Source organism: Anabrus simplex, chromosome 14, assembly GCF_040414725.1.
Source record: "Anabrus simplex isolate iqAnaSimp1 chromosome 14, ASM4041472v1, whole genome shotgun sequence".
NCBI lineage: Eukaryota > Metazoa > Arthropoda > Insecta > Orthoptera > Tettigoniidae > Anabrus > Anabrus simplex.
In genome coordinates, this window is record NC_090278.1 from 24,768,114 (window position 1) to 24,782,389 (window position 14,276).

At 40.0% G+C, this 14,276-nt stretch overlaps 1 protein-coding gene across 1 annotated transcript in view; it reads right to left on the reverse strand.

Annotated features, from left to right (window-relative positions):
- LOC136885390 (EF-hand domain-containing protein 1) overlaps positions 1-14,276 on the reverse strand; it is a 71,435-nt gene that overhangs the window by 46,148 nt on the left and 11,011 nt on the right. The window contains exon 3 of the mRNA XM_067157903.2: positions 1,524-1,679. Coding sequence (XP_067014004.2) covers positions 1,524-1,679 — 156 coding nt within the window. The remainder of the gene's footprint in view (positions 1-1,523; positions 1,680-14,276) is intronic.

The following is a 14,276-nucleotide window of genomic DNA, read 5'->3' on the forward strand; positions in this document are numbered from 1 at the left end:
GAATGAATCTGACGCGCTCTGCGCTCATTTATTTATAATCAAGTTGGCGTTACCACGCTAGAGTGTTGGCTGTCTGTACATCACGCGCCCGTGCCTGGAGGCTATCCCCGGACAAAGAGCGTCAAGTGCCTCACTTAACGTATGAATTTATAATTATATCCATGTTGCATATCAAAATTTACTGGAAATTATGCAGGTTGCAATTCTCTTATCAGATCCAGTGCATCTCTTCTGTGGCTGGAGGTATTAAATTAATTTCGTCTTCCCTCCAATTTTTAGCCAGCCCGCGTGATGCACAAGGTAGTGCGCATCCAACAATATTAATGAAGAAGCTTGGCTTGGGCAATAAATTCCTTTTATGAGACTCTGGAATTTTCATAAGGGTTCTGCAGCTACGTTCCCATGAGAAATGCTCCATCTAGACTCTCTTATAGAATAAACTGCTATATAATGACTTCCATGGTGGTCTCTCACAATGCCAATATCTCAGGCTAATAATCCAGACTATTGGAATATGAACTGAATGGTTCATTATGTCATCTAAATTTTAATGGAGTGAGAAGTGAGCATGTGGTACAGAGGGTATCGCCCAAGTTTAGCAATCGAAGGATTGCTGGTTCAAGTCCTGTGGTATACATGGATTTCTTTTTCTTCTTACATTTCATTCTACGTATATTTTAGGTAAGAATATTTATAATGGTTCTGAAATTTGGCACGAAAATAAAAAACTTTGGGTTGGAAATGAACTTTTTTTTGTATATTTTTGTATCAAAGCAAAAATTCATTGTCAGCACAATGGATACATTTAAAAATATCCAAGAAGGGATCTCTTTTCGTACAACTCGACACCAAGTCATTGGGTAGATCTCAAAGACAATTTGCATCCCAAACAATTGAGATTTGGATTACCAGATGGCCAATCAGCAATGGAAATGAAGTCAGGAACATTTTTTTTCAGCCATTCTTGAGTGGCCTTGGCCATGTGTGTGGGAACAGAGACTTGTTGAAAAATTCAGTTCCTCCCCATGAGCAAAATTTGATTTAACGGATTTATAACAGAAGATAGCACTCTGATGGGGTATATTAGAAGAGGTTTTTGACACTTTTCTGGTAAAACTGAATGCAGGATACTCCCCACCAAACCGTGGTCACTTCTCAGCACCCTGGACACTGTTCATCTCAAATGTTCATTTATCTTACAATTGCCATATGTTCTAACAAAGGATTTTGGCAAATTATTTGCTTCACAGCATTAATGAGCTGTGGCATCCTAGCAGTCCTCAGAGAGAGCAAACAAGGGTGGTCTGGCTTGCTGCTGATCTTGCATACAACATTCTGCTAATGCCAAGCTTCTTAAGGGTATCAGAGATGACTGATTTTTCACAACTGCCCCATTCCATGTTTACCAGACACAAAATGCAGACTGTTGACAGGAGAGGTTCTTCAATATGCCACCAGATGGTGTGGCAGGACAAGTGGTGGGTAGTTTGTAACAGGTCTATATCTCTTAAGTCAGTACTTACCTTAGTGAAGACGTCGCAGTCCACAATGTGGTACACTATCCCATATAGAGCCACATCAATTCCGATGTTGAAGTCTCTCCAATGCCATGTATCTCCCAAATTGTTCTTGGGAATCTTTCCTCTTCTCACTAACTTCCCTTGTACCAAGCCAGAGTTCTAAAACAATTAAAATCATTTTACTGTCACACAATTGTATCAAATTTGGTCTGGTCTCAATCATCAAAAACAAGCAAGACTGGCGGTTCACATGACTGCTGATATCGTGATCATAGCCATGGGACCTCCAGTTTAATGTGTCACCTGAAACATAGGGGCATAAATTTTCATTTTAAAAATCCCACACGCTTTGGCTGGGATTTGAACAGCAGCCTGGAGAATGCTCGACTGGATGCTGAGATTAGTAAAAGGATTCAAGCTGGAAGTTGTTTCTATCATAGTGTAAGAAACATGTTATGGGACAAAGATGTGCCAATGGAAGCAAAGGATACAATGTACAAGATGTATTACGTACCCATAACAACTTACGGAGCAGAAACTTGGACAATGACAAAGAAGGATGAGAGTCGAATGCAGGCAGCCGAAATGAAATTCTTGAGGAATATGATACAGAAGAGTAGAAGAGACAAAATAAGGAATGAGAAAATCCGGGAAGAAATTGGAGTGGAAAAAATGAATGATGGAATAGAGAAGAGCTGAGTAAGATGGTTTGGGCACATAAAGTGAATGAGCGATGAAAGAATGCCAAAAAAGGTGATGGAAATGCAAATCCAAGGAAGGAGAGGCCGCGGACGACCACGATTGAGATGGAAGGATACCATCCAACGCAGCATTATAGAAAGAAACCTGGACTGGGACACAGTGTTGGAAGAGGAGTGGTGGAAAGACCAAAGAAAGTGGAGAGGAACCATATTTGCCCCTACCCGGCTACAGCTGGATAAAGGGAAATGATGATGATGATGATGATGATGATGATGATGATGATGATTGAACAGCAGCCAACTTAGTGAGAATCCAGCGATGAAGTCAGTTCATTATCATGCCTCCCTCTCGGTTATCACTGAACAGAATGCAAAAAACAAAAACAAAAAAGCTACACATACTGCCATGAAAGCTGCTGATAACAGACCCTTTTTATGACGGTGATGATTGTTGTTCTAAGGGAAGTACAAAAAAATAATCATCCTCCTTAACTCCAATTGCAGTAAAAAGAGGAAGAGGTGTGACCCTCTGAAGAATGAAGTACAGTTAGTTACTGATTGATTGACTGATTTATTGACTGATTGATTGATCAATCAATTTATTGATTAATTAATTAATTCATTTAAAAGAAAATCTACAGTTCTAGCCCTTCAGGCAAGCAACTCAATGTTGAAAATATCCTACAGATATGAGTTATAAATTTTAGGTACCTAAATAAAAAGAAAAAAAGAAAATATGAGATCTTTGTGAAAAATACAACCTGGTCCTAAAATCAACCACAATCAAGTGATTGCCTAGGAAAGCCTGTCCTGGAAGCGTCCAAATCACATGCTGGATGGATTTCAGATAGACCATATGGCTATTGACAGATGTCACAGGGAAATACAGAACATCAAAGTATTGGGAGGAGCCAACCTTGACTCTGATCACTATCTCTCCCTAGTGACCACTCTTGAGAAGAATGCACAAAAACAATGGTGACCTACTCTACAAAAGGCTCTACTGGATGCTGCTCAAGAAACCATCCCTGATTTATGCAACAAATGCAAGCACCCCTGGTAGACCACAGAGTGTGATCAAACTACAGAGCCTGGATCAAGTGGAACAAGTGCAAGGATGAGCCCAACCATCAGACTTTCATTGCGCAAAGAAAAACAACAGCGAACATCATCCACAAAATTAAGAGGAACTACAACAGGCAGAAGAAGACTTCAAGAGAAACAATTCAAGTGATCTCTACAAGGGACTCAAGAAACAGCCTACCTCATACATAACCCCCACCCTACATCTCCGAGGCCAAATGGTAAAGTATAAATGAACAACCGAAACTGCACCAACACCTTTGCAGAGTACTTCCAGAAACTCCTCAACGCAGCTCCAGGATCTCACCCTCATCGTGAACCAGCTAGCCAGGAATATGCAGCAACTGCAAGATCATTTTTTAGAGCAGGATCAAGACCTGGACGACACGGGTGGCGACAGTTACCCAGAGGAGCAGGAGCTTCCTTTTCGCAACCTCCGGCCACACAACTACAGCAAAGGCCTCGAGACGCCACCAGACCATCGAGTATACCAAATTGCCTCAGCGCTGGAAGGCATGCTCCATACATTACCCACAGGCCGGACCATCACTACGTGGCGACGACACTCTGACTACTCTCGGTGTGGTACTCTCTCGACCATGCCCAGAGGAAATATGCATTAAACAGAGCAAGCCTCCTCTATATTGCTCTTTCCAGGGGTTGGAAATTGGCAATTCAACTCGACCAGGCCACCGGAGACGAAATTGCAGAGCTCCCAGCCGTCTTCCAATTCCAGCCTCTACCACGACGACGGTCAGCCACACCCCGTCAGACAGGGGGAGGGGTCGTGGCACTCACGGCGGAAGAGGAAGAGGGGCGGCAGCACCTCAAGCTCCAGCAGCTGCTCAACAGTAGACGCGTCCACCATGTCGCCTTCGCCAGACCTACTCCCCGGGATCAGGCGGAGTCCTCTGCCTTCACCAACTCAGTCAGAATGAGAGACTCTCCAGTGATGCGCTTCCGGAGGATGCACAAGAAATCCAAGACCGTCATATGACGCAGTCCCAGACACAAGAAACCACCGGACAAGTTCCAGTAAGGCAAGGTTGTACATTCGTTGTTTGTCTAATTATTTGTCTTGTAACCTTTTCATTCTTTGTAATCTTTGTATAAAATGCTTGTGAATGCTCTACTGTATGATGAAATTGATTAAACAGCATGGGTGGGTTTACCTTTTTCACGAAAGGGACCTCACGGCTCTAGCCTCTTGTCCCGGCGAGGCTGCGCCAGTGCTAACTCCCCTTTACACACGCCTGGCCATTCGGCTATATAAGGCGAGGGGTGAGTTGGCTCTGGAGCAGTCGTCAAGCGGGGACAGGAGGCAGAGCCAACTAAGGGAGGTAAACAGAAATACCCCACCTGACCTAACTCCAAAACAATATGTTACAAGTTGTCTGGACAATTTTTTAAAACCTGGTTTTTAATTTAGAAATATTCATTGTAATAGTGGATGAAAGCAAGCTCTGAATAAATTAAAAAACTACAAAGCGCCAGGAGAAGATCAGACCTTTGCGGAAATCTGGAAATATGCAGGAACCTCAGCAAAAGTTGCCCTCCATCAACAACTTGTCTCTATTTGGATTAAAGAAGAACTACCAGAACACTGGACAACAGCCCTCATTCATCCTCTGCACAAAAAAGGGGACAAAACCGACCCTAATAACTACAGGGGAATCTCTCTCCTAGACATAACATACAAAATATTTTCAATAATCATCCTTAATAGGATAAGTTTACAACTTGAGAAAGAACTAGGAGAATATCAAGGAGGTTTCAGACCCTGGAGGAGCTGTCCTGATCAGATCATGAGTCTTAAGTTGATAATGGACTATAACAGGAGAAGAAACAGAGATATGGTGATAACATTTGTAGATTTCAAGAAAGCTTATGATTGCATCCATAGAGAATCTCTGTTTAAAATTTTAAGACACCTTGGACTACACCCCAAATTAATAAACATGATAAAATTGACTCTCACCAATACCAAGTCAAAAGTGAAGTTTAGGGGTGAAACATCAGAGACATTTGAAATTAAAACTGGACTACGGCAGGGAGATGGGCTCTCACCACTATTATTTAACTGTGCTCTAGAAATGGTAATGAGGGAATGGTTTAGAAAATGTCCCCCCAAAATAAAGATTGGCCGAAAAATCAAAACAAATTGCCTGGGTTTTGCTGACGATTTAGCATTACTAGCAGTGGACATAAAAGAAGCAAAAACCCAAATATCAGGACTTCAAAACATTGCAAATAAAATTGGCCTCAAAATATCATTTGAAAAAACAGAAATTATGCCCCAAAAACCAACACAGCTAAAAGAAGTCACCATAAATGGTAATAAAATCAAAATAGTAACTCAGTTTAAATATCTTGGAGAAGTAATAACACATAACTTAAATGAAAAAATCTCAATCCAAGTAAGAACAAATAGATTAGCTAAAGCACAAAAATTAACATGGGATATCTACAAAAAGAAATGTCTATCAATAAATACAAAAATAAAACACTACAACACAGTTATAAAACCGGAAGCTACATATGCAGCAGAAACACTCTTTTACCTGAATAAACAATCAAAGACTGACAGACTTCAGAAAATTGAAAGGAGGATTGGAAGAACCTGTATCAACAAAAAATATCAGAAAGATGGACAGTGGCGGTTAATACCTAACAAAGTCGTGTACAAAGAGCTAGAACCCATTACAGATACTATGCGTAAGAGGAGACTGGGATTCTTTGGACATATCATGAGGATGCAGGACTCGAGACTTCTGAAACAACTAGTACAACACAATCTCGTCTCAAAAAATACCACAACAGGATGTAAATGGATCAGAGAAGTAAGAGAGGATCTGAAGGAAATAGGCCTTACAACAGAAGACACCAAAAATAAGATAAAATTGAATACAAAACTCAAGAATACAAACCTCCGCTTTACCCTTACACAAAACAAACCAACAACACGCACATTTTCAACTGAGGAAAGGGCACGAAGATCGGAGCGTCTGAAGAAGTACTGGGAGGACCGCAAAGCCCGAACAATCCCTTCAAAGAGACCTGAACGACGGACTGACTAAAGTGATCCTATGTGGTCATAAAAGAAGAAGAAGAAGAAGTGGATGAAAGAAAGGTAACCTACTGACATTAGGCAAAGCACCTTCTGCTAGAAGGGACATTCTGTTCTTGTTTTGTCCTAACCCTACAGCTCATGCAATGCATTATACACCACTGTTATATTTATACTTCAAGGTCTTGTAAATTTTCTATACAAAAGCAATCATATTTACTGTCGGATTTTTTATTATGGACACTCGAGTTTAGGCTTTAATTACAAACGAACTAACAGGCCTATTGCAATGCGAGTTATACCAATATTTTCCTTGTTTATTTCTAAATTAGCGTATATAAGACACATTGTTTTTGACGTTCATTAAATATTTTTTATTTGTGGTTGTAATAAATATTGCCCAGGTTTTTGGCGTCTTCTCTAGGAAGCGCTCACTTAGGAATATATACAAGGAAACCTACTTGTCTGATGGTAATGAAATTTTTACATGTTATAACCACATGTATTTGTAGTGTACTACTCAAGTTACAACTGTTTTCAACTACCCCAAAAAAAGTTCTTATCATTTTTCTAAAGCAACTCTTTCTCAGCCCAGGATAAACGTACAGCAGCAAACTTGAGCTTGTTTTGAAGCACTCAGTCATGGTTATCGGAAACTACAACAACTGTAACCGTACAGTGTGGTACAGAATTTATGAAGAGTAATACTGAAAGGAGGTTTTGTGTACGCTGGACCGTGCGATTTACAGCAGGCCGGGTAGTGAAATTGGGCATAGTGTTGCCGCGTTCAGTAGTAATCACGTGCGCAACGAACACAGCTTTTTGTTTACTTTCAGCCTTTAATTTTATTTCTTATAAATTCCACTTCCCATCACCTTTTCTCATGAGGGGTTTGTCTTATATACACTAATGTAGAATTAAACAAGGAAAATATTGGTATAACTCGCATTGCAATAGGCCTATTAGTTCGTTTGTAATTAAAGCCTAAACTCGAGTGTCCATAATAAAAAATCCGACAGTAGCCTCTAAAATTATTTTTTAGATATACATCGTCTTGACCCTCTCAGCATTCCCTATTTATTATATCAATTCTTTTTTCCAATTTTTTAATCATGCAAACAAGGGTTTCATAATACAAACTACACTACACTGATATGAAAGAATTTTGTCTAACATCCTTTCCTATCAGATGTTTGTTTTGAATGGAACAATGACAATGTATAATGGGCTTCCACTATGACAAACTTGTTTTGTTTGTTTTTTCTTCTTAAGTATAGAATATAAATAAAACTCAGAATGTAAGAACATGTAAGGAGCTACTACTGTGCACAGGTTTCCAAGTGCCTCAGCTCTTAACAGCTCAAGAACCACTACTACTTAGTTGGCCAGAGAACAAGCAACATCCCTCTTTCGTAACATGAAACAAGCAGACAGTTATAAGATAACTGGAATGCACTATACATACAAATTCTGGTATTGATAGGAACCAAGACTCTGTACCACCCAACAGAGAAGAAGTACAGGAGATCACCAAAGGCCTCAAGAACAACAAGGCCCCAGGTGAAGATGGTATAGTTACAGAGATGTGGAAATACGTAGATGAACAGTCCCTGGAGAGTATCACCCAGATCATCCAAGACACATGGAGAACATAGTTCTTGCCAGAGGGATGGACCTCAGCCGTGATCCATCCTCTACACAAGAAGAGAAGTAAGACCGATCTCAACAACTACAGAGGCATCTTTCTGTTCCTTGTAACCTGCAAGATCTTTTGTACAGCCCTGCTACTAGAGTCACCGAACAGATGGACTCCCAACTAGGTGAATACCAGGCTGGTTTCTGCATCAAAAGGTCCTGCACGGAGCAGATACAAAACCTCAAGACCATCTTCACATACAGGAACTGAGGGGGCACCCTTGGGTAGACATTATGGTGGATTTCCATAACCTGTGGGAACTAGGCCTAGATGAGAAAACCATCTGACTGGTTCAAGCTACCTTGAGGAACACCACCTCTAAAGTCAAGTTCAGGGGTGAGCTCTCTGAGAGCTTTCTCATCCAGACAGAAGTTAGACAGGGAGATGGTCTCTCTTGCATTCTCTTCCACTGTGTACTAGAGAAGATCATCAGGAAATGAACTGCCACATTGTCATTAGAAGCAGGACTGAAGCTTGGGTAAAAGAAAGACAACCTCAGTATACCCTGTCTAGCCTTTGCTGATGATCTCACCTTACTGGGCAACAGTTTGAAACAGGCTACTCACTAACTACAGAGCCTCTACAGTATTGCAGCAAAAACCGGCTTGAAGGTTAACTTACAGAAAACAGAGTTTATCACTAGTATAAAGCAATCTCACTAGGAAACACCACCATAAATAAAGTTCCTGCAGTCAGATACTTAGGAGAATTGATCTCAGCAAGCGAGAGAGAAACTTTGGCCATAGACACCAGGTGCACCAAGTTAGAGAGGGCCTATCATACCTGTAAAAGCATCTACACTTCCAAGTACCTCTCCAAGAACCTAAAACTGAAGCACTACAACTTAGTAGTACGACCCTCTGGACTCTTGGTGAACTGAAAGGGCCCACTCAGGAAACTAGAACTTAACTCCTCAGTGTCGCAGCCATTTAAATAGCTTCCTACCCCGCGGCCGGATGAGATTTCAACTACGCGCGACTGAAATACATCGATTCACTTAAAGCGTTACTACGAGTATAAGAGTATCCCGATTTTCACGAAATTTGGAATTTCCTATGACGGAACTATGTGCGTGCAGATAATTACATAATTCTTTCACATTTCCTTAGTAATTTAGTTCCGTGTGATAGAGTTCGAAGCACTCTTTGAGACAGGGACTCAAGTCACACTCCTGGCAGCAGTACACTGACGTCTTCTTTTCGCCGAGTTTTGAACACAGGCTACAATGTCTCTGAGGTTTGGATTTCCAACTCTTGGGTGCTAATTTCCTGATAAAATGTCTTTCCTGCAACCTTGGAACTGTATTATCTGATGCGCGCCGGCCTTGAATATTTCGTTCCCCTCCCTTCCGAGCGTACTTTGAAAATAAACCTTTCACCAGCTGAACCCGATAAGGTAATTGCTCAATATTTGTCTCTGTGACCTGTGTGAGTATTATTAGAGAATTTAGCAATCAGAATTCACCGTTGAAAACTTCTCTTTGACCTGTATAATTATCTATAGTCTCTTACACGAAATTTCCAAGTACTGTTTCCTCCACATCATCACTCTCATCATTTACCACTGCTACATCATCTATTTCATTATCACTCCTGCTTATACTGTCACTACTACTTCCGACTAAACTTTCATCTAAATTATACAATATTTCAAGCACGTTACTGTCAGTTATACCACGGCTGAGCGCGGCGCGTCATACGGACTGATGAAGCTGCAGCGAGACCGAAAGCAACAGGACGAAACTGAATGAGGGGAATAACATTTATGACGAAACAAACCAACTCGATACATATTTCAGATAAAAGGTCGAGACAACGTCTTTCAAACGAGATATATACCACGAACAACTGGTTCTCGTATCGTATGACAGAAAGCAGCACTAACTGATGCCTACACAGAGCGCTCGTGGAGAGTTATGAAAATATTACAAGCTGAGAAATAAAGACAAATATAATAAATAAACCGCACTCCCAATGTACAAATAGAGCAAAGAACATCACACGAAAAGACAAACTTCTCAGATCATCATTTCTTTATTTTATTCTGTGGGAAAGAATGAATCAAACAGACTTTAAAAAAGCAAGAGATTAGTGCTCAGACTTATTTGACAAATAATTATCCTTGCAAAAACAACTACATTATAACGGTTTTTCAATTCTTATTTACAACACTGATAAACCCGAAAATGTCTTCTAGGAAACAAAACAATTTTCATATCAGTAAATCCAAAACTCTTCGCGTTATAGCCGTAAATGTGAAACCATGTATGGGTCTATACCACGTATAGAGGTCGGCGGCTACGGAAGAAAAGAGGGTCTATACCACATATAGAGGTCGGCGCTGAGGGGTTAAAGAGAGAAAGATATTGAGGAGGATACTAGGACCCATAAGAGAGGAGGATGGCACCTACAGGATCAGGCACAACAACGAGCTCTACAAACATCAGGAAGACATAGTCACATGTATGAGGAAAAGGCGACTGACTGACTTTCGACGGGCACATGAGCTCACCAACAGAATCCTCACAGTGACAAGTAGGGGAAAGGCTTCCAAGACCAAGTGGATCGCCTCAGTAAAATCATACCTAGAGGAACTACAGATCCCACTAGAAAACTGATTTCAGTACCGACAGGCCATCTTACAGGGAGTCTTCCCACTGTCCCTCACAAGCAAAAAGAGTACAGGGACCACCAGACCTAAGTGGATGGATGGAAGGAAGTAGGCACACAGCCAGAAAATGAAAACATACTGGGCCAAGAAAAAGCAGACCATAGCTAAGAGTTTAGATGAGCCCCATGGTCCCAAGTTGGCCAAAACAAACCAAAAAGAAAGAGGTATGAATATATATTCTTTATTTATTCCTAAAAATTACAATCGTTTCCTTAATCATCACTTAAGCATCACTTCGAGAGCTAATGTGAGTCAATGTCACTAAAGCCCTTATAACTACATTTGGTGTGGACATTTTTCAAAACTCAAAAAACGCTGAGAGTATTGAATGAAGGAACAAATTACAGAAAGAATTATGTAAGTTAATTTGGCCAGGATTTATATCAAAAAGAAAATTAGTAAAGAAATGGGCGATTTTGGGCCGTTTTCCCGGAACTGCATTTAGGCCGGATGTGATTTTAGATTTTTTTTTTTTCAGTTTGATAGAGCTCTCCAACACTCACAATTTGAAACCTGTACATGCCCTTTAGCCCTTTAACTTTCAGCACAATTGAGAAAATTGCTTAATTTTACATTTTTCATAGTTGGGGGGGGGGGACACCCCTATTTTGTCTAAGAAATGTTTTCAACATTAAAATATCTGAGCCACCTCTTTTCAGTTCTGACTCAGTTAATTTATAACTATTAGTCACTTCAGTCTGCCAAAACCAATTTTGAATATAAATTGATAAAATATATGAAAAATAAAACATAATTATGGTAACAATATTATATTTGAAAAATCAAACTCAGTTCAAATATAATACTGTTACTTCTCTTCTCTTCTTCCTAGTACGTTTCTGCTTATGTCAGTCATACACAGAGCCTCTTCCAATCTTCCCTTTTCCCCCACATTCTATCATTCATCACTGTCTGCCATTGTAGTCCTCCCCGATTTAGGTCATCCTCCACCTGATCCCTCCATCTTTGGACACAGAAGATGTATCACTATTTGCAGCGATAGCCAGGCAGCGTTAAAAGCACTATGTGCAGTTAAAACAACATCAAAAATGGTATGGGAATGCCAAAGGATGTTAGATCAGCTGTGTGAATTTAGCTCAGTTACCCTATTATGGGTCCCTGGGCACACAGGTATCAGCGGAAATGAAGAAGCTGACAAACTAGCGAAACAAGGCTCAAAAGGTCCTTTTATAGGACCAGAGCCCTTCCTGGGAGTGTCACTCCGAAGCGTGAAACTGGTAATATCCCAGTGGACAAACCAGTCTCACTTAGACATTTGGAAGAGGTTAACTATAGCAAGGCAGGCACGTGAACTTATCAAAGGGCCTAGCCAAAGTTATAAAAAGGTCCTGATAAATTTGAATAGGACCAGAATGCGAATGGTAGTTGGACTGTTGACAGGCCACAATACCTTACAGAGACACCTACACATCATGAAAATCAGTCAGGATCCGATGTGTAGAAGATGCGGTAGGGAGGAGGAGACCTCCGCGCATGTGTTATGTCAGTGCGAGGCTCTTGCAAGCACTAGACATCGATACCTTGGCTCACATTTCGTGAGCCTGGAAGACATCAGGAATGCCAACATCCGGACACTGGTATCCTTTATGGGAGCACTAGGTCTGGACTAGGCAAACCCGTTTAAGGGACACAAAGGGTCTTCACAGACCTACGTGTGGAGCCCTGCGAAGGCAGGGTTCACCCATTCTTTATCTATCTATCTATCTATCCCTCCATCTTGTTTGTGGTCTCCCAATTGGTCTTCTACCAGATTCTGTCCATTCCAGAGCTCTTCTTGGTAATCTTTCTTGTCCCATTCATTTTATGCAGCTGAAACATTTCAGCCTGTTTCTCTCCATAGTTTCTTTTAGAGGGTTCATCTGTAACACAGTTCGTATTGTTTCATTTCTTATCTTGTCCCTCCTCGTTTTACCCAAGATCCCTTGCAGAAAGCACATCTCTGTCACTTGTAATCTACTCAGACCTTTCTTTGTCCAAGTCCAACATTCTGACCATAGGTCAATATTGGCAAGTAATATGATTTATATATTGTGATTTTTGCTTTGGCAGGTAATTTCCAATTTATAATTATACAATACAAACAATACAATATAATACAATTTATATATCATGATTTTTGCTTTGGTAGGTACTTTCTGATTTCTAATTGACTGATACACAGTAATAAAATTTTGAACAATTTCCTATCCTCTCCGAAATTTTTTCCTTGATGTTTCCTTTCCCAGTTAGCTTACTTCCTAGGTATTTAAAAGGATCTACTTCTTTAAGAATTTTTCCACTTTACTGTATGTTTTATTTTTCTGGTAGTTTATAAATTTATTATTCAAAATTAGTTTTGGCAGACTAAAGAACCTAACAGTTATTTAAAAAAAATGAAAATAAAATTCATTCATTCATTCATTCAATATTCTTACAGTTTGAACCCTATTTTACAGGAGTATATTAGGGATATAGTTTAAGAATCATTTCACAAATAACACTAGCCAACATGATTTTGCGGTAAAATAGAAAATATGTAATTCTTATGGAAATCGTTGCCGTGATTCCGAACATGATGCTATTTTTTTCCTATCACGTCTAGTTTTGACGCAATCCGGTGTTTTAGTATCTGGATGAATTCGTAAGATATAATGTTGAGAGATGTTCTCGCGCAACTTTTTTTAGAATACAATTATGTGATTCGATTTGTTATTGTTTGCATTGCAATCTGACGATGAAGAAATAGATTTCGAGCCACATCAATATGACACACCTTCAAACAAATTCACGCAATCCAAATTGAATGATCAGATAAGGGACTTAGAGCTAACCAAAGAAAAATGTGAATTACTTGGTTCAAGATTGTGCGAAAAGAATATGTTGGCACACGGTGTTACATCTTCCTGGCACCGAAATCGTGACAAAGAATTCCGAAAGTATTACACTCAAGAGGATGAACTTGTGTTTTGTACGGATGTTTCAAATTTTCTATATCAATTGGGGGAGAAAGAGTATGATCCTAGTAACTGGTGTTTTTTTTATTGACTCTTCCAAAAGACGTTTAAAGGCTATTTTGCTTTATAATACAAATGTTCTGGCATCCGTCCCCTTGCACACTCCACAAAAATGTCTGGAACATACGAGACCTTAAAGTTGGTGCTTGAAAATATTAAATATCATGAGCATGGGTGGCAAATTTGCAGTGATTTGGAGATCATTGGATTGTTGCTGGGACAACAAAAAGGCTATACAAAATTTCTCTGTTTCCTATGCGAATGGGTTAGCAGGACATGGGATAAACATTGGGATACGGTGAACTGGCCAGAAAGGAAACAACTACAACCAGGATCCAAAAATGTCTTGAATGTAAGTCTTATTGACTGTGAAAAAATTCTACTTCCACCCTTGCACATCAAATTAGCATTGATGAAAGAGTATGTCAAGGCATTAGATAAAAGTAGCCTATGCTTCCAATATTTATCCTCTAAATTTCCCTCATTATCAGATGCAAAAATCAAAGAAGGCGTATTTGATGCACC